Raw genomic sequence first — 22,140 nt, 5'->3', positions numbered from 1 at the left:
TTTCGGAAGCGTTCAAAATACAGCATGCAGTTGTCTGTAAATTGGGAGATTTAATGAGATCCCTTATGCTTACTGCACAGAGACAATAGCAGTTCAAATAAGCAGCTCGCGAGGACTGAATGGTAACACTGAAACTAATGGCTTCACAAAATACTCAGATGACATGTAGAGCTGACTCAATGAAAATACAAAACACAGACAATTAATGCTGCTAATGCACACCGGTATGTTGGACACATAACAAATGACAAATGTCTCATTGATCCCACAATCTATTCACACCCCGTTTGTAGGAATAGTGGGAGGAGCTTACTGGATAGGTCTATTGAATGGGCTTGCCGCGACAAATGTTTTCTAAAATTCACCGACACTGAAGAATTAAAAACTGAGATATGTCGGGAGGGCAAACAGAGAGCCTGAAGGACAAAGGAAGGGTTTGACCAATCAGAAATAGGATGAAATACGACATACCCATTTGACAAGAGCTGGTGGATGACCGTTTTTTTCTGTACCGCAGACACAACAGCACGACTGCAAAAGCTGGTACCAGTATGACGACAAGTGCAAGTAACCTCAAATTAGCAGTGCCCTGACTGCTTCCTTTGGACTCTCCAGCCTCTGTCAAACAAATGAAAACAAACAAAATCTGTCTGTTAATCCAACATACATGTATCTACATCCACATGATCTACACTACAGGAAATTGATTTTCGCAGCCAAGGCTTTGTTTCATCATAAAATATCCCACAAAACAATTTCTTTTAAGTGAGTGGAAGCAAACAGAGAAATAGCCAACAAAACTGATAGAAAGCAGTTTACATGTTTAAGTGTGTTCATATTTGTGACATCAATAAATCAAGTGTCACACCAGCCTCGACTCCATGGGCGTGTGCGCGTTCCTTCACTAACTCCTGGCTGTGAAGAATACGCCAACGACTCTGACTGGCTATTCAGAGCGTACTGCGCGTGTATTTTGAAAACTGAATGCCCTGTATGCGCCCGCAGGTTATCTTCCGCATACATGTACATGTACATGTACATTGTACATCACGTCACATATAGACTTGATGACAAGTCGTTAGATACATGTAGTCATATTTGAATACATGTAGTCGTATTTAAGTTGTCCGTGAACTTCAGTCGAACTCCATTGGCGTGGCTGGCATACCAGTCTTATACGTAGTCTTATACGTATAAGACTAAGTATTAAAGTAATAAGATGGGTTGCAAAAATCCTACGACTTGATGATTAAGTTCTCGCACCGTCATTCATATAATGCAGTACGATAAATACATTGTACGCAGTGCATCTTTGCGAGGGGTGAGATCTAATCGCGCACCGCTATGCAAATGAGGACTCATTCATTCCGTTACATGGGGAGTTCTTCTCAATACGTCAGGGACATGTTTGCAGATCTGACGATGTTTTAACGACCAATACACTCAGCTTGGTCATTTTGTGTATAGAAATGAAATGTATCACTGTAATATACTTGACTTATTTGAGTCATGTATGCCCTATAATGTATTTTGTAATGTTACACAACACAAAGTACATGTACAAACCCTTGAAGTAATGAGAATGATCTTCCGTGGCGGCCTAGAATACACTCTGGAATCTGAACCAATCAGAGTGCTCGCATTGAATTCGCTAGCGATTCAGAATACTCCAATATGTTATGTCAGCATCAGTTGGTCTGACATGTCTGAGAATCAGACTACTCGCATTGCAGCGTACGCAAGCCCATTACCAAGTAGGCACAAAGTGTACGTCAATAATGAGAATTTTTTTACAACTGCGCGATGCTTGTACAATATCGATTAATATGGAAGCTGCATTTTTAGCCTCAGAAAACATGTATATTTTGTTGTAATTAAAAGTACGACAGAAGTACGTACATTTAATATTAATCCTTCCCAAAAAAAGCAACTTCAAAATATCATGTTTGAAAGGACTGATTCCAAAAAAAAAAAGCCTTTCCATTTGTTAAGCATTGCATCGTGCGTTAGATACATCGACTGCAGTCATAATTTAAATGTGCTTTATTTGACACATTTAAATTACACAATTCCAGGGGTTAAAAAAAAGATCAGACATCCAACATCACGCAGCAAGATCGTACCCATGGAAACAAGGTTGATGTCACACTGAATGCACTTTAACTTTTTTTGACCCAGAAAGATGAAATCTTTGGTTTAACCGACGATGTTTTTGTGCTACCACCCACAATTTTTGGTGATTTTCCCAAAATGGGTGTGGCCGCCTTTTTAAAAAAATGTATCTCCATAACCTGTCGGCCAAATTTGTCGATCTTGGTTGCTTTGGAAATGTGCATGTAACATCAAAACGAATCCAAGTTTATCATTATTTTTCATCCATTGGAGTAATTTGAAGCATGATGACCTTTTGACCTTTACTTTAACCCTGCGGCTCACGTCACCTTGAGATAAACTCGGATGAAAATTGACAAAACAAAACCCTACCGAAATATTGAATGCACTCTTTTGGGGGAGGGGGGAGGGGAGGGGTGCACACACATCCGACACAACGGGCTTGCCTACGGAGATATAAATTTAGGTGAAAAAAATATTAATGGTTTTCAAAAACAATGGAAGGTCAACAAGAATATACATGTGTGTGTAATGCAATCACATACCAATCACATATGTGTCAATAGCTCCTTTCAAGAGCGTGTTTCCCAAACCATCGAGAATGTTGCACGTGTAGCGTCCACCATGGATGTGATTCACTGATTTGATGAGTAGACCAAAGTCACTGGCAAGATCGTAGTCAGAATCAGCCTCGACGGTGTCAGTAGACAAGTTGTAACTGAAGACGACGCGTTGACTTGGCTCATGAATCCATCGGACTTCACACATCACGTCACCAGGCGTCCAGCTTCTACAAGGCAGAACTTGCGGATGTCCTTCTGAAAGGTAGAACTCTTTTGACGATGCGATCGGGACAAAACTAGAATTTTGATCTGAAGATAAAAAAAAATTAAAGCTTGTAAGTGGACAAATTTTTATCACTTTTCAGAAACCCAGTGGACGGGATGATCGACTCATATTAGTTTGTGCGCGTATATAGCGTGATTGTAGGAATTTTTGTTTTTCTTCCGAATGTGCACAAAACCATATCATCTTCGTGTGAGCTTCAGGCATGATCCGCAAAGCGTCAAAATGTCTCTCCCGGTGGTCTTCAACTCTCCCTTTGTTACCATTCAGGGGGTTTAGGCATACAGAGTCTGTCAGACAGTACAACATTAGACAATAGAAATTATTCTGAAAAGTGACGGGTGGTAGCACCTACCCTCGCAATATGCCGGTTGGTTTTAGAGGATTTTATAAGGATAAGTGGGAGGGGGGAGGGACAAGCTACGTAATGCCCCTTCAATGTTAATTTACAAAGGGAAAGTTAAATAGGGGCCTATTGCTCAACAGGGCCATTCAGTCTACATACCTTTAAGATCGCAGAGAGCTTATTATTTTTGCAGTGCCTCAAGGGGGGCGGGAAAGACACAACTGTAAAACAATTTTCCACTTGCTCCAAAAAATTTAGCTTTTTTACCTAAGTTTGTCACAGGAAATCTAAAAATGGAAATTATTTATGTCAAGAGTTGTGATTAGTTTTGGATATTTCCAATGCTTTTGGGCTTTGGTGGTACTAGAAATTCAAATGACAGACAGGTGTGAATAAAAGGATACAATTTCCAGGATATACAATGAAGCATGGAATGGGTGACTTGAAAAAAGTACTTTAAATAGTTGTCACATTTACCTTGTAAGATCTGAACGTCAGTGGAACATCTACGGAGTGTGCCATTTGACTGGAACACATGACACCAGAATCTCTGTGTATCTTGTAGGTCATTCAGGGAGTTGATTGTAAGTGAAGTGTCGCTACCAATGCTGTAATCGGCGCCATGTTGAATCTGCAGGGTAGTACCATCGGAGAAACGCGCACCAATGATCTGTGTATCTGTAGTGATGCCTTCTCCCATTGACCAATACACTACAGAGTCCCATGTGTCTGGTGTCTGTGATGCACACCCACACTGTAGAGTGTGTCTCCGCCCCTGCTCCAGACGAGAAGGGGGCGATTCCTCACCGACTGCCTCACTTCCATGTGGAAAAGTGTGTCCTGCAGTTATGAAACAAATCCAGTTTTGTGACTTCAATAAACACTTTTAATCCTAATTCCCACAACCCCTTTGGGAAATTTCCTACATCTTCCAATACCCTCCATCAAATAAAAGATTTAATAAACAGTATTTCGGGGAAAAAATTTACGCGGTTTCCAACACTTGTTTCTGGTCACACAAAATTGATGATGGTCTCATCAGATAGGCAAACATTATGAAACAATTTTCCTTTGAAAACTCTCTGGGGGCATTTAATCACTCAGAATATCTAATAAGGCTCATGTTTCTTCAACTTAGTGCCCAATGCCTATCTTTCATGTCAAATGATGTACAGTGTGTAACAAAAAAAAATGCCAACAAATACAACTGAATGTCAGACGAAGAATGTGTAACCAACATACAAAATAGTTTATAGGTATGGTTTGAAAGATATGCCTTTCCACTTTGAAATGAGACATCAAACGTCCAAATTCGATAATTTTTGACAGAGTTATGACTTATTTTCCGAGAGAGTTCAAATTGACCATGGGACCAAGTTTTCAATTTTAGGCATAGTCCCGGCAAAGGCAGCTGAATTGCCTACATGTATGTGTGGATATTTGACTAGCCTACACAATTTTTTTAGCAAGTAAGCACAATTCTAAACACTTCCTTGCTATCACCCTATGCTAAAAATGTTTAGCCAACCTGTTTACAAACTGATAGCAAGAAAGTGTTAATAGAATTATGTTCACTCGCTAAAACCTTCTTTGTACCAATGCCCAAAATGGAAAACTTGGTCCCATGGTCAATTTGACCTCTCTTAGAAAATTACTCCTAACTCTGTCAAACATTATCGGATTTGGACGTTTGATGTTTCATTTTTTTAAAGTGGAAAGGCGTATCTTTCAAACCGTACCTGTATTATCTATGTTGGTTACCCATTCTATGTCTGGCATTCCATTATATTTTGTTTGCATTTTTGTTGAAACACACTGTATAGAAAACCCTTGTTCATGTACATGTAACATAATCTTGGTAGAGATCTTACCAATAACTTGAATGTTGATTGTCTCTTCTTGTTTGATGTACTCCGTGTCACGCCAGATGACTTCACACATGTATTTGCCACCATCACTCTCCTCAACATCTTTAATGAGGAGGCCGAAATCATATGCGAGGGAATATCTTGGGCCATGTTTGCCTGGAATTTCTTTTCGGTTGTAGCTTACTAGCCTCTCTTTTCCCTTTTCTCCGATGTTAGTGCTTTCATTTAATTTGTACCAGACAATGAATGGAGATTCACCTTCCCGTTGAGAGTAAGGGAGACATGGGATTCGGTGGGTTTGTCCAAGCTGAACATAGGCACTCCTGTTGGACAAGCCGAAGGCATCCTGGGTATCGTTGGCTGTTAGCAAAACACAACAAATCAAAACAACTGTAGTATTCAGTTATTGTATCTAGAGCTGTGCATGTATTCAAATAAGTCAGTGTTTCAATATTCTAACTTGGAAAACTCAAATGATAAAACTACCTCCATTGGCCACAGATCAGGTTTATCAAGCAACCCATGTCATGCATGTACACAAAATTAATGGAGAGCTTGTTAAATTATACAAAATACGAGGCAGCAGATTGGCTAATGTAAGGCTTGCCTCGCGTGATATGAGGGGGGAAGACGGCTCACCGTCTGTTGACGGCTTCGCTGATGGTCAGCTGCTAACGTACACAGCAGCCGCATTAAGCTCTGCACTAACATGTTTATGTACTGTTTGAAGTGAAAACAGCGACCTCACATGTCTGGGCTACAATACGCAAATTGGGTGGTGCTGAATGAATACAATGTACCTCAAGTTGATTTAACCAAAAGCATTGGCCTATCATTTTCGGATACTTTTTTTTTACATCGCAAGTTAAATTCGAACATAAAATTTCGCACTCCGACGACGCCTGACGCTCACGGCCGAAGCTGAGCCATGAGAGGTCGCTGTTCATGCGTCATATGGTAGCCCAAAAACATATATAAAACCTAGACACAGCAGTAACTACTTTTACATTGTAACTTCTGAGAGCAAAACGGGCTGCGTCACGCGGCCTGGCGCGATGCGCGGATTATCATGTGGTTCGATTTACGCGCATACTTCATACGTATATATCACAAATGTTCAGGCCAGCGCCAATGCACTTGTGCACCACTAAGGTTTTGTTTCCCGCATGCATACGGGACCAAAATATTCCAAGTAAAGCGCGCAGTGAGACCGCTCTCTGGTGCGACACAACGCGCTAGCGTAATACGCGTAGGATTTTGATCACAGGCGCAATAGTAAATGTCGTTTCTATGTGGTAGCCTACATTCTATGTACATGAACATGTACGCGGGACTGCTGTGTATGTAAGTGGCCGACCATACATCATCAGTAACCACCGAACACCTTGACTAAGGCTATCAAGAACAAAGTAAGATGAACGATTTTCCAATAGTTCTTACCTAAGGAATGTGGACACATATGAATGTTACTAGCTATGAATGCCTGGGATGTTGTGAATAATCCCACCACCACCACACTGGTAAGCACCACGAGAAGAGCTGTTTTTTTGCCCATTTTGAAGTCACCACACACATGCTATGAGTCTACACCTCCTGTTCAGCTTGTTAACCTGTAGAAAAAAATGTAAAAAAAACACACAGTGCTTTGATGATTCCCATATGTATTTTCTCTGCTTTGTAACAGTTTACTCATTTTGCATTGATTGATCTCATGCAATAGACCTAATAATCAAGTATCATACACAGTATTGGAGTCCCAACTGTTCGGACTACATGTATTGGACCCAAAAAAGTAGTAGTGCAACACTGTAGAAGAATGATGCATCTTTCTGGATCCCGTTAATATAATTATTCATTCTGCCAACAAATGATACAATAATGACAATGCAATTTATATGGTGACTACACTTGGACAAAAAAAGGATCGTACACAAAAAAAAATTGCCCCCCAAAAAAAATCTGTACCTACCTACCCTATTTTTGAATGCCATGTAATCGGAAGCAGAATTTTGTTTTTTTGGCCTTAGTGCTATCACACTGGTAAAACTGTGCTGAAGTTTAGGTCACCTCTATTTTATTTATTTCATTGACTATTTTGCATATGATTGTCAAATAACAAATGACTTCTCATCTTCTGCAGCCTCAGGCAGTTTGTTTTTTGCACAATTGTTTGTTTTTCACTTTGATCATACGGTAATGCGCCTATCAAATGGCTCCCCCCCCCCCCCCCCCCGGCTCTGATGTCGGGATTTGGTCACGTTTTTCATGCCCCAGGGTGGGGATTTCGGTCACTCAAATTACATTGTTAACATTGGTACCAGTCACTTTGGTACTACTGGACAGACACCTGCAAAAGTCAGTTTTGAACAGAACTCGTAAACAATAGAGGTGTCCTAAAAGTAAGGATTACTCTTAACCCTAAAGGGGCCGGGTTATTTTGACTATCTCTCAGCCAGGGGGGGGGGGGGGGGGGATTCCGCCTTCCCCCCCCCTACGATCTCGGCCATCGAGTGACGAACAATTTTGAAACTCAGCACATGCCTAGAGCAACTCTTCCTTAACATTCCCAAGAAATCTCATGACTATAGGTCAAAGGGTTTTGGAATTATGGCTAATTAATTATTCATATGTACGAATGGCAATTCTATGTAGGCCTACACGACGTATATGCAAAAATCAGTTTTCATGGCGCATAGAGCCGAACAATTTTTCGCTACGCGGCAACCCGTCGTCCGATTTTTATGTTTTTGGTATCAAAAGATGCGCAAAGCTCGAGGCTAAAAAGTCATAACAGCTCGGGTCGCGAAAAATTTGTTTTTAGAGGCTATCACAGAAAATGTTGAGAGGGGGGGGGGGATTTCGCCCCCCCCCCCCCCCCCCCGGCCCTTTAAGGGTTAAGGAGAGTCAAGAATATTTTTTAAGTCTAACGAGTAACGTAGTAACTAGGACTCTACGTAGATCGCCCGACCACATCCAAATGCTAAAAAGCGATCTGCAGAGTCCAAGTTCCTCTTACTTACTTAGGTTGATGGGAATAGACTAAGTCTAACGTGTCTAACAAAATTGGAGATGTTTCTCAGTCCCAGATTATTATTATTATTATTATTTATTCGGCCAAATAACATGATACAACAAGCAATCCACAAAAGTAAACAAAACTAACCAGAAACAATCCAATCCAAGGTGGCCAGGATTGACAATAGTATAATAAAAGGCAGTGTATATTTTGCCGGAGACGGCAAACCTTTAGTAAACGTTAGTTTGCCAGATATGCACTGAACATGCGCAGTTACTGTTTTTTTGTACTTCAACATTTTCCGGTGACAAATTTTAGTCTGGCTCCATGCCAAAATTATCGTTGTAACCTCGTATTCACAAGATGGGATTCAGACCATTTTATAATTTCGGACTTTCTTTCCCTTTTAAAAAAAATCCTCCAGAGCCACAAATCTGAAAAAGAAAATGTAATACTCTGCAAAAAAATGTTTGAGACATGTTAAAATAATAAAAGAAGAATATTCGTATTTATTTGGGGATGAGAAAAAAAAAATTAAAAATGTGCTGCGGTCGGAATCGAACCCGAGTCATCCCGCATACTAGAGGTTTGCTTAACCACTACACCAAACGTGCTACACAACTTTTAGTGGGAATTTAATACATCTTATAATTCAGCCCTATCTTAAAGAGTACAGCGCCCTCTGTTGATATGGATTGCAGCCGGCAAACCTTTAGTAAACGTTAGTTTGCCGTCATTACCTCCGGCAAAATATCCACTATCATAATAAAACACTGTGACTCGAAAGTTGAATGGCATTGACCAGTACCTTACATATCCATAACCATCATGACCATGTAACGTACAAAAATACATTCATCATTTTTGCAATGAGTGACCTTCACTGAGATAATATGAAGAAAAAAGTGGCGTCTGGTTCAGTGGTTGCAACATTTTTCCCTATATTCTTTCCCAATCGACATATTAATTACTACAGTGTTCACTTACTTTCAAAACTGCAATTTTCCGGTGAGTTTTCTCTCTGATTGCTTTGCAACTTGATCGATTGAGTGGAATTTAAGGTCTGATTCCCATCTCCTGAATACGGAGTCACAATGATGATTAAAGCGTGGCCCGGCACCCGACGGCAAGCTGCTGCAGCCGGTTATCAGCTGTGGGCCACAGTGTGGGGAATTCCCGTAGAATTTCGCAACCATCGGTATTGCAGCCAGCGCGATGGGGCACCCCCTAGATATATCTCAATAGAATTCCAGAGATTCTCAGCACAATGACCAACACAAAGGAGGAGGGGAGGGGGTGGGGGTGGGTTCCCGTCTCATATTGCGCTATATGTAGGCTCCTACTGGTTTTCAGAAATTTAATGTCTCCCACGCTAGAGAGAGAGAGAGAGCTCTCCGCCCGGCCATCACAGCGCATAGCATGTTTTTGCTTTAATGCCCAAGGTCAAAACATATTATTTCAAAACAAGCCATTCCAGCTTGCTATATAGGCCTTTTATGAAAATTTTGCAATTCAAAAATCCGTAAAACCTTCGGTATTCTCATGTTTTCTCCGCGTTTGATAATTAAATCGTATAAGGGCCGGACCGAGGAAAAGTTTGTTTTTTTAATTGGGGGGGGGGGGCATTTTTGTTCTTCTTAATTTTTGTATCTGCAAGCCGACAGCGAGTTCATACAAAAAGGACCAAAAAAGACAAAAAAACACCTCAAATAAATACAATTAAATAGAACACAAGAACCTTCAACTTAATGACAAACCAGTTGTGAATAGGCCTACGCTAATTCCAGTTTCTTTAAGTAGGAACATTATAGCGACTTTTCGAAAGCGTTCATCACAGGGTGTCGTACGCTTCGCCCCATTTCCAAGTTGCCCCATTTCCAAGTCGCCCCATGTCACTTCGCCCCTTACCACTTCTCCCCATCCCCGCTTTGCCCCATCCCCGCTTCGCCCCAGGCGGGCCATCCCCGCTTCGCCCCATCTCCACTTCGCCCCATCCCCACTTCGCCCCATCCCCACTTCGCCCCATGTAGTATGAAAAAAGTGAAGGCTATGGGTGCAGACCAGTAAATGATATAGTGTGAATGATTTTAGGATTTTATTGGTGCTCCCCATTGAAAATATGGCATGACCCCCTCCCCCCCTTCACAGACACACCTATTGATTTTCGGGGGGGGGGGGGGTCGGGGGGGGGGGGGGCTTTAGCCCCCCAAAATAAATTCCGTAAAAAGAAATTGCATTAGCAAAAAGAAGGATTGTGATGTACATGCGAACGGTCTCCCCCTAAAGAAATAGTCGTGACAAGGGTGCATTTGTAGTTATATAGTGTGAATGATTTTAGGATTTTATTGGTGCTCCCCATTGAAAATATGGCATGAACCCCCCCCCCCCCTTCACAGACACACCTATTGATTTTCGGGGGGGGGGTCTAGGGGGGGGGGCTTTAGCCCCCCCAAATTTTGTCTAGCCCCCCCAAATAAATTCCGTAAAAAGAAATTGCATTAGCAAAAAGAAGGATTGTGATGTACATGCGAACGGTCTCCCCCTAAAGAAATAGTCGTGACAAGGGAGCATTTGTAGTTATATAGTGTGAATGATTTTAGGATTTTATTGGTGCTCCCCATTGAAAACATGGCATGACTCCCCCCCCCCCCCCCCCTTCACAGACACACCTATTGATTTTCGGAGGCCTAAGTATCTGGAGAAAATAACCAGTCTACATTTCAGCACGCCTCCCTGAAAAAAAATTCTGGATCCACCCTGTTAGCCCCCACAAAATATTGGCTCTTGAACCGCGCCTGAATGAACTACCAACTACCACAGGAATCCCGGGAAAGCGATAAACGGTTAGTTGCTTCATTTCAGAGTGTTGTTTTACAAGATCATGACAATGAAAAACGGTCAATAGTAGGAATCGCTTTCAACAATTAAGAAAAACAACAAAAAGGTCATTGTTTTTTGTGACCTTATACCGTTTGACCGTTTTGCAAAACTGTAAAACGAAAAAACGGTCAACGGTGCGTTTACTGTTTTTGTTTTTGAAGAAATCCTAAACGGTAAAACGAAATAACGGTATGTCCCGGGATACCGTTATTTTGTTTTACCGTTTTGGATTTCCTCAAAAACGAAAACCGTAAACGAACCATTGACCGTTTTGTCGTTTTACAGTTTTTGTAAAACGGTCAAACGGTATTAAGTCACACACACAAAAATACTTTTTGTTGTTGTTTTTAATTGTAGAAAGCGGGGGTTAGTTGCTTTATTTTTAGAGTGTTGTTTTACAAAATCATGACAATGCCAAAACGGTCAATAGTCTTGCCGACCATTTTTTGATTTAGGTTCGGCAATTAAGCAATGCACTTAGGAATGTTAATGCGTCCTTGGGATCGAGTCATTGCCTGCTGGGCCCTCCTTACATTGTTCTCACGACTAGCCTTGGTCAAGGCGCTAGTTGTTTTTTTATGCAGTCATAATGTCTATGCGCTATGCCTGCAGTTCAGTGCATTAAAAATACAGCGCGAACAGCGAACTCGCGCGGCCACTATTTTTATGCAAATCAGTTGGACCCAATATAGCGCCTAATTGGTTCAATCGTCCATGTGAGGTTTTGGGGGTGGTGCTCATTATGTTAATAACCTTAGCTGACCTTAAATGTCGTTTTCTTATTGGTCGATCGTTGCGTGGAAACTTGCTTTGTAAAACGTGGCACCGTACGTAATCCATACACGTACACGTACACGTTATGTGTCTCTGCACACGGCACCAATGCACAAAAAACTGTGGTTCCTGTCACGTCCGCAAAAGGCGAATACCTGTCGCTAGCTGCAAACAATTTGATGACGTCCGGATTTACCAAGGTGTGATTGGACACTCCACATATTAGCCCCGCCTACACTTATCTGTATACGCATACGAGGTCGTGCGCTAGAAATCCAGCGCAAAATAAAGAAAAACATAAGCTTTTGCCGACGATCGAACCAATTAGGCGCGATATTGGGTCCAACTATTGTGCATAGAAATGGGGCCGCGTGAGGTCGCTGTTCGCGCTGTATTTTTAATACACTGCATAATGCATGGCCCTAGCGAGGATATTGCTTACGCACCACAGCCGGTGTGGCAGGTAATTCTGTCCCCCCTGGAAAATGTGTCCCCCCGGACAATTTACCGGGTCGTAACCCGGTAAATCTGTCCGGGGGGGGGGACACTTTTACCTAGGTAAACCTGTCCCCCTCTAGGTAAATCTGTCCCCCTGCACGACGTTAAATGTGTCCCCCCTGGTAAATGTGTCCCCGTGCAACGTCACAAGTCTAGCACCCAGACTGTACATTAGTAAAGTTATTAACTGTTTTTGCGCGGCGCCTTGCTAAATTCGGGAATGGTGCTTACGTCAAAGCACAACTCCCGTTTTGATGACGACTTCGGGAGCGAGCGATTTGCATGGTGGGCAAAAAAGACTTGAAATGCACATTTATTTTAAGCCGCATGGTTGCAAAAATAAAGACAAAATGGAACTCGAACGAGCAAGGAACACGGACCAAGGAGTTCATTCTTAATTATTCCTCCATGAACACACACACACACATGCATGACGCTGGAAACACAAATCAGAATGTTTGCAAGACCATGCGGGAAGTGTTACATAGCACATTCTTGGATGTCCCTCACTGCGTTATTAATAGGCTTGGTAATACAGCCCGAGGAAAAGTAAGCTCAGCGGACACATCACATCAGCATGTATCGTGCTCTTGTAATGTGCACTGTAACGTGCTCAACTGTCCGCCGAATCCTACGGAGGGCGTGCGCGCTAGCCGTATAGGTTGAGTATTACTACGCGTGCCTTTTCTGCTTTCTTGCAGAAACATAGATTAGTCCAGTGGCTTAAGGAAAAAATCGTGACCTGCCGGATTAAAGCGCCAAATTCGGTACACATACTGTATTGGTCCCAAGAAGTCATTCTAGAGGGGGGTGCCCGATTTTGGCGGCCTGGGTCAAGGTCAGGCCGAGGTCAAAGGTCACAAGGTGTATAATACGGTATGAAGTTGTAGTAAATGTCGACAAAATCTGAAATTTTAAATTCTGAATAGTATAAAAGGATGTCTGACAATTATAAGACCTCACATTTTAGAAAAAGTTCCATCAAAAACCTTTGCCCAACAAAATCGGGGAGTTTATTCCATTTCCAAAAATGATGACTCAGCACTTTTTAGAAAGTTTGCTTTCTGTTATGTTAAAGTTATAGAAAAGGGAACTTTGTTCTTTTTTCGCATCACTACTTCGGCACATGGATACTAGCAAGCATAATTAACGCCCTTCCTTTGATTTATTTATTAATTATAATTCCAACATTAGTTTGATTTCAATCATGATTTAAAGCTGATGTCTGTACTGTATAAGTATGCATTGTATATACATATATCACTTTTAACTCACAAGGCATGAAAGTGAATGGTCAGTTTCTGGTTTTCTATTATGTTTTTTCTTCTCAAAATCTATTGGTCGTTCCAGTTCACATTTTTATTCTTTGGGTGTCATTGCTTCACGGTGGCACGGTAAGCCTATACGTAAACCTACATTTATACAGTGTACATGTATATGGAGCTAAGGAGGCGAATACCTGCAATGACATTATGTCAAAGTTGTTTTTTTTTTTCATTTGCATAATTATTAGCACCCTGATGTGCTCATTGATTGATTTTGCCTACGCTGGAATTCTGTCCTATACCTTGTGTGTGATTGATTCACAATTCACACAGCAAAAGATTTACAAGAACGCTTTTCATTCTATGAAAGATCAAGTGTACTTCGGACCAAACTTGAAAATTGCGAGTCGTTAAACCTAAATGCCTATAAATGTGCATACCTTATCATGCCAAATAGTATGTTTTTTAATGATGAAAACGATAAAATACATGTAGAGCTAGTTTGAAAATTTAGTCAAGAGGTATGCAAACTCAACAACTTTTTGGACTGGAGCAAATGGCTGGAGAATAGCCAACTTATCCGTAATATGCTGAGATTTATGATGAAACAAAGCTATTGATGTGGAAAGATAGTTATCGTGCAGTGCATTCTCTTCGGTTTTAAGGACACAGAATTATGAATGAATATATGCCTAATGTAAATCAAAAAATAAACTCTTATGAAAAGAACAAACAGTTTAAAGAGCGAAGTATGCAGTACTGACCCTTCTCAAAATGTATACCTTCCACACTGATATTGATAATCAAACACCGGTAACTACATGTAATAAGCCTTTTCGGAGTTCCAACTGCGCATTCATAACCTGTGGCAACGCGCATTGTTTGTCTCAAATGGCCTTTGACATCATCGCGCCACTGACTTTACAAAAGGGCTGTTTGTGCATTGTGGGTACTGTCAAAGGGTATTTGAGACAAACAATGTGCGTTGTCAAAGGTTACGAATGCGCGCAGTTGGAACTCCGAAAAGGCTTATATGACCAAGCCATTACACTAGTCCAAGATTAGAATACTGGAAACTGATTGTACACCTTCATGCCTTATGAGTAAAGTGTGATGGGAATACATACATTTGTACTTACACATATGCATACATAATGGCAACTTTAAAACTATCATTATTTTGAAGCAAACTGTCGCTTAATTAAGATAATGATCCATAACTAATTAATAAAAGAATGGAAGAACATTATTTATGCCTGTGATTATTCATATTCCAACGAAATAATGAAAATATAACAAAGCTTTTAGTTTCTATAACGTTAACATAACAGAAATCAAACTTTCTAAAAAGTGCTGAGTCATCATTTTTGGAAATGGCGTAGTCTCCACTATTTTGTTGGGCAAAGGTTTTTTGATGGAATTTTTTCTGATATGGTTGGTCTTATAGTTGCCTGACATCCTTTTATGCTTTCAGAACGTTAAATTTCAGACTTTTAAGGAAATTTACGACAACTATATGCAGTATTGTACACCTTTTGAACTTTGACCTTGCTCTGACCTCAACCTAGGCCCCCAAAACCGGGCACCCCCCTCTAGAATGTCTTCTAGGGACCTATACAGTAAGTGTACTAAATTTGGTGCTTTAATCCGGCGTGTCACGATCTTGCCCAAAATGAGCTCTAAGCCACCGGACTAGATCGGTTGATTAACATCTAAACGTTAATTTCATTTTGATAATCATTGATGAAGGGTGGACAAATCTAAAAATGTATACCCTGTGCGCTGAATTCATTATAATAACATCAATATAACAACTTATGCGTGCAAAACCAGGGGGGACAGAATTAAGTGGAGGGGACAGAATTACCTGGAGGGGGACAGAATTAACGGGACAGGGGGACACTTTTACCTAGGTAATTCTGTCCCCTCGGACACTTTTACCGGGGGACAGAATTACCGTCCAAACCGGGATGAATAACATCTAGCGCCTTGACCAAGGCTATCTCACGACAGAATTTGCGAATTAGCTATTGAAGAGCCGCGTCGACTTGAACTCCAATTTCCTTCAAAATATCTGCAACTTCATCAAACCTCTTACCATCCTGTATCCATTGTGAAAAGTAATGCCCTCCCTTGCAGTTTTCTAGCGCCATTTTTGCTTGCAACTCTAGGCCCCACCAACTAAATCGCCTGAGAAGGGGGTCACGGGTCCGCGCCAGGAATCACACCACGCATTAAAGAGGTTGTGGAATGCTCGAAGACATTTCTGTCATTTTTCGGGTATATGTAGCCTAAGGTGTGATGAAATAAAAACGACTATTGTTTCTGTCATAAAATGAGTACAAAAGGTACTGTGACAAAAATCAGCTTTTCCTTTAAATAATCTTTCCGTACTAGAGAATAGTCTGGTTTCCTTAACATGAATCTCGTACGACAGAATAGAAATGAAACCTGTTGATTTTAGGCCATTTTCAGCCCTCAAATCCAACTTTTTTCACCCACTAGACTTACCAAATACTGGTAATATTTATAGAATAATTCCATAATGATGTGAAGAAGCCATTAACTTTGCTATACACTGTTGTTTCTTTCAGGTACTTATGCGCCGTGCATTATGCGCCGTGTACTGTGTGTACATATCCGCGCACAAAGCATGCTTAATTAGACTTGCTATCAGTCCAATTTGCGCACTGTGTTTAAGCGGCAGCAATTAGAATGTGCGTATGCAAACTATAAAGTGACCCAATCTGATGAAGTGTTTGATTATTATTATTTGATGGTGATCGATTAAAACAAACAAGAAGTTTGATTGTGAATTATAGCCACTTGTCTCTGCTGCATGACTGATTTATGTCAGTTATTGTCTTTTTTTAAGTAATCTGCCTCAGAAAAAAAGGTTTAGGGCAAGACTTTAGGCCAGACTCTTAGGCAAGACTTTAGGGTCAGACTTTATAGGGAAAGACTTAAGAGCCAGACTTTAGGCCTATAGGACAGACTCAAATTATATTGCCTTCTCCACCCCAGCCTTCCCTTTTCTATTGCGTTTGCGCGCCAAGTTATAGTTCAACCCCTCCCCTTCCCATTCCCCTTTCCCCTTTCCATAAAGTCATCGAGGCCTTGAGGAAAGCTACGCTACCAGAGGAACTCCACTTGGGTCAGGTTGACGTCCTGAAGTTGTGACGGCGCCCTCAACGCTGGTCCCGGCCAAGCACTAGCTCAGCCATACATCACCGATTTCTCCTGGTTATTAATCCCGGCGGGTTTTTAGGGATTCGTTGTACCCCTGGGTATATCGAGCCCCGGATTCCCGTTACAGTACTTTTGAGAGCTGTTTTTCAAGTCCTGTCATGCTTGTTTCGACCCGAACGTGCAATTTGTGTAAATGTCGTCGTTACGGGCAGCAAACAAAACACAGTAAATCGTGACGTAATAAACATGACTCCCGATGCAGAGTAGCATAAACCATAGACGAGTCCTGTTTATTACGTCACGATTTACTGTGTTTTGTTTGCTGCCCGCAACGACGACTTTTACACAAATTGCACGTTCGGGTCGAAACAGGACCTGAAAAATAGCTCTCAAAAGTACGACGCGCGACGCGCGCGCAGGAGGAAGCGCCAGCTTCTTGGTTCGATCAGCCATGTCATGGCGCTTGCGCAGTTGCAGTACCGTAACGATAGAAAATGGGAAATGCGTTACGGCTGCCGTAACGTGCGAACTACCAAAGACCCTAGCTGGAGTTACCCAGCCCTAAATTTTATCATTGGGTTATCATTTATGGCTGGATGACATTTTTCACGCGAACCAGCAGAGTTAGCAGGTCCCCTAAAAAATTCGAAAAAAATTCGAAAATGTGCAATTCAGTTGTCCCTATTACACACTAATTTCAACTGGAACTCACCCAAACCTTGCCTGGAATAAATAACCATTACACAGGTCCATGAAGTAAAAAACGATCCACGATGAAGATTCAGCCCACACAAAAAAAGGTACAATTGCAGTGAGAAAAACGAGGCATAAACCGACCAGCCTCGACTCCAGGGGCGCGTGCTCGTTCCTTACATATACACTAACCCCTAGCTGTGATGATGACGTAAATGACACTGAATGGCTATTCACAGCGTACTGCGCGGGCATTTCGAAGATTGCACACCGGGCGCGCCCATAATGCGCTCGCGCTCGCCGCGCGTGCTTAGCTTTGCACGTAACGTCACGTACGAAAAAAAAGTTATGATTCAAAAGTCGCGAAGCCTGTACGATATGGATTATGTCAGCCGCTTTTTCGCTAAATAACACCCTGTATCTGTGGTTGTAAAGGCACGAAAGGAATACGTACATTTTAGACAAATCTTTGCTAATAAACACAACGTCCAAACGTTGTGTTTGAAAGGATTGATTCTTCAAAATCACAACTTTTAACATTTTGAAGATGGCGCCGGCACGTAAAAAGGATAATCTGCAGCCCTAATTATAATGTACCGTATTTTGGTATACATATTTAAAGCTACAGTCCATCATTTGTAATTTGTGGATTTTGTTCGTTTGAAGCAACAAAAGAGTTCAAAAATCTAATGAAGGATACTGAGCAACTAACCTGATGAAGTTTCAGCTAAGCTTCAGCTGTACATTCCGAGAAAAACAGCATTCTAAGATCCCAATTTCAAATCAAAAGTTACTGAATCATGTTTTGAATTGTTTTGAATTGCAGCTATACGCGACGTCGCGCACTGATCCGACGAATTACAACAACCGCGCGCGCGTGTGCGTCGTTCCAATACTTGTGCGCGCTGCGCTGAATAACAAAACGAACTACTAATTTAAATTTTCCTACGGTGCTTCTTAAGAATCACCGTTGGAAATGCCTTCTTTCGTTGATTACTTCAAAATGACAGCTTCCCAGAAAGAATAATTTCACAGGGAGTGAACCAAGTTTGTTTTTCAACAACAATTACGCCAGTTACTTTTCGGATGGCTGCAAATGATGGACTATAGCTTTAAATTACATAATCTGGGGTTACGATCGCGAAAGGCATGATGGGAAACAACATGGAGCTGCAAGATCGTACCCCGGCACGGGGCACGAGGTTGTAAACCGACAACCGTCATCATCTAGGCGCTTGCGTCAAGTTGATCTGACATCGCGCACTCTGTAAGTGTTCTCCAGTGTTCTCTGTCTAATGCCACGTGCTAGGTGCATCGATCCTTGATGTTGACCCCCGTGGTTGTCAGGTCCTTGTTTACTCTCTTCAGCCACGTGGTTCGTTGTCCCCTCTTGGTAGCTTGTTCTTGCGGATTGTCTCTAGAAGTGCTTGCTTGGCAGGAGCTTCCTCGGGTAGTCTCAGGAGATGGCCTGTCCACCTAAGACGTCTTCGGGTAATGGCAGTACTCCAAGGGATCTCGTTGGTTCGCCTGTACAGTTCTTTATTGGTGATCTTCTTGGGCCATTTTATATTAAGGATTAAACGCAAGAGTCTTCTGTGAAATGCATCAATGTTCTCTTCTAGTGACTAAGTCAATGTCCTTAGTTCGCTGTTGTATAGAAATACAGATGCTATGAAGGCACGGAATGTTTTGAGTTACGTGTTGTTTGAGATTGCATCACTGTTGAAGACATTCCTGAATTTGTTGAAAGATACCATCGAAAGTATTTTCCTCCTGGTAATATCTTGCTCAGTGTCGAGAAAAGATCCCAGGTATTTGCATTTCTTCCAACTGGTGTTGCTTCCGTTTCTACTAATGAGGTGTTTCTCTGTCTTAGACGGGTTTACTGTGAGGTTTCGCTCTTTTAGTAGCTCAGGTGCCTTCCTCTCCACAGTTGCTATCGGGTGGATATTGGTACTTGCCCAAGTGATGTCATCAACATACTGTAATCCCATCTCAAAGTATGCTGGCGGGCAAATAGCGTAGCTGTGGTTCTCGAGTTCCATAGGAAGCGATTGGGACTGTGTCTGCGTGCAGTAATTGTGATCCTGAAGAGTGAATGGTGTCTCAGGTGTTTCCGGGTCAAGTTGTCTCAGTGCTTTTGCCAGGTATAGAGTGAAGAGAATGGGACTGAGGCAGTCTCCTTGAGGCACGCCGATGTTGGTTTGGAAGGGTTTACCCAAGATACTTCCCACTCTGACTTGCAATCGAACGTCCCTAAGCAAGATTGCCAGTTAGTGGAGTTCGTCAGTTGCTCTAGTATCTCTTTAAGATCCTCTCCTCACCGAGTCAAAAGCCTTTGACATGTCGAGCAGCAGTAGGTGAAGTTCATAGCTATCGGCTGTGATGGCCTTCTCTGCTAAGATCTTTAAGGCAAAGACCTGCTCAGTGGTGCCTCTGCCGTGTCGATAGGCTGCTTGGGAAGCTGGTCGTCTAATCTGTCGGCGATTCTCTTCGTCAAACAAATGACCATTATTTTCCGGATAATTGTCAGAAGAACGATTGGCCTTATGTTCACCGGGGTCCCTTTGGTTTGCCTGGCTTAGGAAGAGGAACAAGAATACCTTCTTTGATGTCGTCAGGGTAGATGCCAGTGCTAGCGGTTTCATTCAGAGTTCTGGCAATTTCTTGAGCAATCATCTCGGGTCCATACTTTAGCAATTCGGAACTGAGATTATCTTTTCCAGCACTTATGCAATTTGATTGAATCGCCTTTTTGACTTCTATCTTGGTGAAGGGCTTGCTCATCATCCGTGGTGGAAATTCTTCAATTATAACTTCATCATCCAAGTCAAACTTGCTTTGAAACCAGTTTCTGATGATCTGTTCTTGGCCAGCTGTATCGATGACCATAATTTATTACCGCCTTCGTCCGCAACCAAGATCCTATTGGGTTGCCTCTGCTGTATATTTCTGATGGCCTTGAAATACTTTGTAGAGTCATACCCGACGACTGTTGAGGTTTACCACGCGCATCATAGCTGCGATACTGGACGGCCACCAAAGTTTGCCGGTTATCGTGCATGAAACAGTCGTCGGGTAATCCGCTTCCGCGTGACGTCATGCGCCATCAGCCAGCGCAGCCGGCAAGAACGAACTGGTAAACGCGCTGTGCACAATCCAATTGCGGGCCTCGCCACGACCGCACGGTTGTCGGTTTATATCTTTTTTTTTTCACTGTAATTGTACTTTTTTGTAGGCTGAATCTTCATCGTGGATCGTTTTTTTTTACTTCAAGGACCTGTGTAATGGTTATTCCAGGCAAGGTTTGGGTGAGTTCCAGTTGTAATTTGTGTGTAACAGGGACAAAATTGCACATTTTCGAAATTTTTTCGAATTGTTTTGGGACCTGCCAACTCTGCTGGTTCGCGTGAAAAATGTCCTCCAGCCCTAAATGACAACCCAATGATAACATTTAGGGCTGGGTTACTCCAGCTACAAACCCCCGATAATAATGCTCCCAATTCTGTATGATATGGGTTCAGCTCATAAGTCCGACGCCTCATACTGTCAGAATCCTCATAAGTCCGACAAAATCGCATCTCCTAACCAAAATGAAGGCCCATATGCATAAGTCCGACGCCTCACAGGTACGACGCCTCGTGAGTCCGACGCTTCATAGCTCCGACGCCTCGATCGCGATCGTAGGTCCGACAAATATTAAACGCCTCGTTTTTCCGACGTCGGACTTATGAGGCGTCGGACTTAAGAGGCGTCGGACCTATGAGGCGGAATAAATAAATGTTATGCCTCATAAGTCCGACGCCTCTATAAACAAATTGAAACATCAATTTAGCACAAGGATTCCAACAAAGTGCACTTCAATACACGTTTAAATACATATAGGTGGTTTTTTGGAAGGTTGGAGTTGATCATTATTTTAGCGAATTCCAAAGCTAGGGTCCGTCATTAACATGATGGTTCCTTGTTTGCCTCCAAAGAGGTAGTCTGGTTCCCAGACCAAAAGATTCTGACTATTCCTGATGAATATTAGGTCAGGTAGCCTCCGGTAATACACTGTATAACAATTCACGTCACGTGACCACAACAGGAGGAATTCTTCCTTTTTCCGAAACTGTCCGAAGTTTGCCGAGTCCATTTCGTCGACAATTGGATAGCGAGTATTTCCCAGTATACTTAAGTCTAATAACTGCTAATTGCTTATTAACAACTTTTAAAATGAGTTGATAATTAATATTCATTGCTTATCATTTACAAAACTTGAAATTCAACGACGATTTTGTGCATCAAGTATACTCGGATCGTATATATATATACCTCACGTGACTAAAACGGGAGGAATGCCTCCCATTTTCCAAAATGCCCGAGGTTTGCCGAATTCATTTCGTCGACAATCTTGGATAGCGTCCAGGTATTTCCGGCTATAAAATAGGTTAATTTTAACTGCCTTGCTTATTAAAAATAAAAAAATGAGTTGATAATCAAAATTCATTATTTGCTTTTAGAAAACGTAAAATTCAATGACGACTTTGTGCATCAAGTATGCCCTCAAATCGTGCGAGGGGCGAGCTTTGCTGCGTCGTACTATTTTGAACGACGTTTTTTTACTGGTGTCATATGAAAATCGGACTCGTATGAAAATCGGACTCTTTT

At 41.9% G+C, this 22,140-nt stretch overlaps 1 protein-coding gene across 1 annotated transcript; it reads right to left on the bottom strand.

The window, feature by feature from the left end:
- Window positions 1–493: 493 nt before the first annotated feature.
- LOC119725473 lies at window positions 494–9,265 on the bottom strand. The gene is made up of 7 exons (XM_038196883.1): window positions 9,176–9,265; window positions 6,613–6,782; window positions 5,176–5,532; window positions 3,782–4,144; window positions 2,658–2,984; window positions 2,485–2,558; window positions 494–618 (listed from the first exon to the last, which is right to left on the bottom strand). The coding sequence occupies exons 2-7, from the start codon at window positions 6,725–6,727 to the stop codon at window positions 574–576; spliced, it is 1,281 nt and encodes a 426-aa protein (XP_038052811.1). The 5' UTR covers window positions 6,728–6,782; window positions 9,176–9,265; the 3' UTR covers window positions 494–573.
- Window positions 9,266–22,140: the final 12,875 nt, after the last annotated feature.

Source organism: Patiria miniata, unplaced genomic scaffold (genome assembly GCF_015706575.1).
Source record: "Patiria miniata isolate m_02_andy unplaced genomic scaffold, ASM1570657v1 HiC_scaffold_1, whole genome shotgun sequence".
Lineage (NCBI taxonomy): Eukaryota > Metazoa > Echinodermata > Asteroidea > Valvatida > Asterinidae > Patiria > Patiria miniata.
Note: the sequence above shows the minus strand (reverse complement) of the source record. Positions and strands in the feature narration are given on the sequence as shown.

Coding starts and splice junctions, on each gene's coding strand:
- LOC119725473 (XM_038196883.1), bottom strand. CDS start 6,727: ATGGGCAAAAAAACAGCTCTTCTCGTGGTGCTTACCAGTGTGGTGGTG. Junction 5,533..6,612: donor TATGTGTCCACATTCCTTAG/GTAAGAACTATT, acceptor TTTTGCTAACAG/CCAACGATACCCAGGATGCC. Junction 619..2,484: donor AGAGTGCATTCAATATTTCG/GTAGGGTTTTGT, acceptor TTTGTTTGACAG/AGGCTGGAGAGTCCAAAGGA.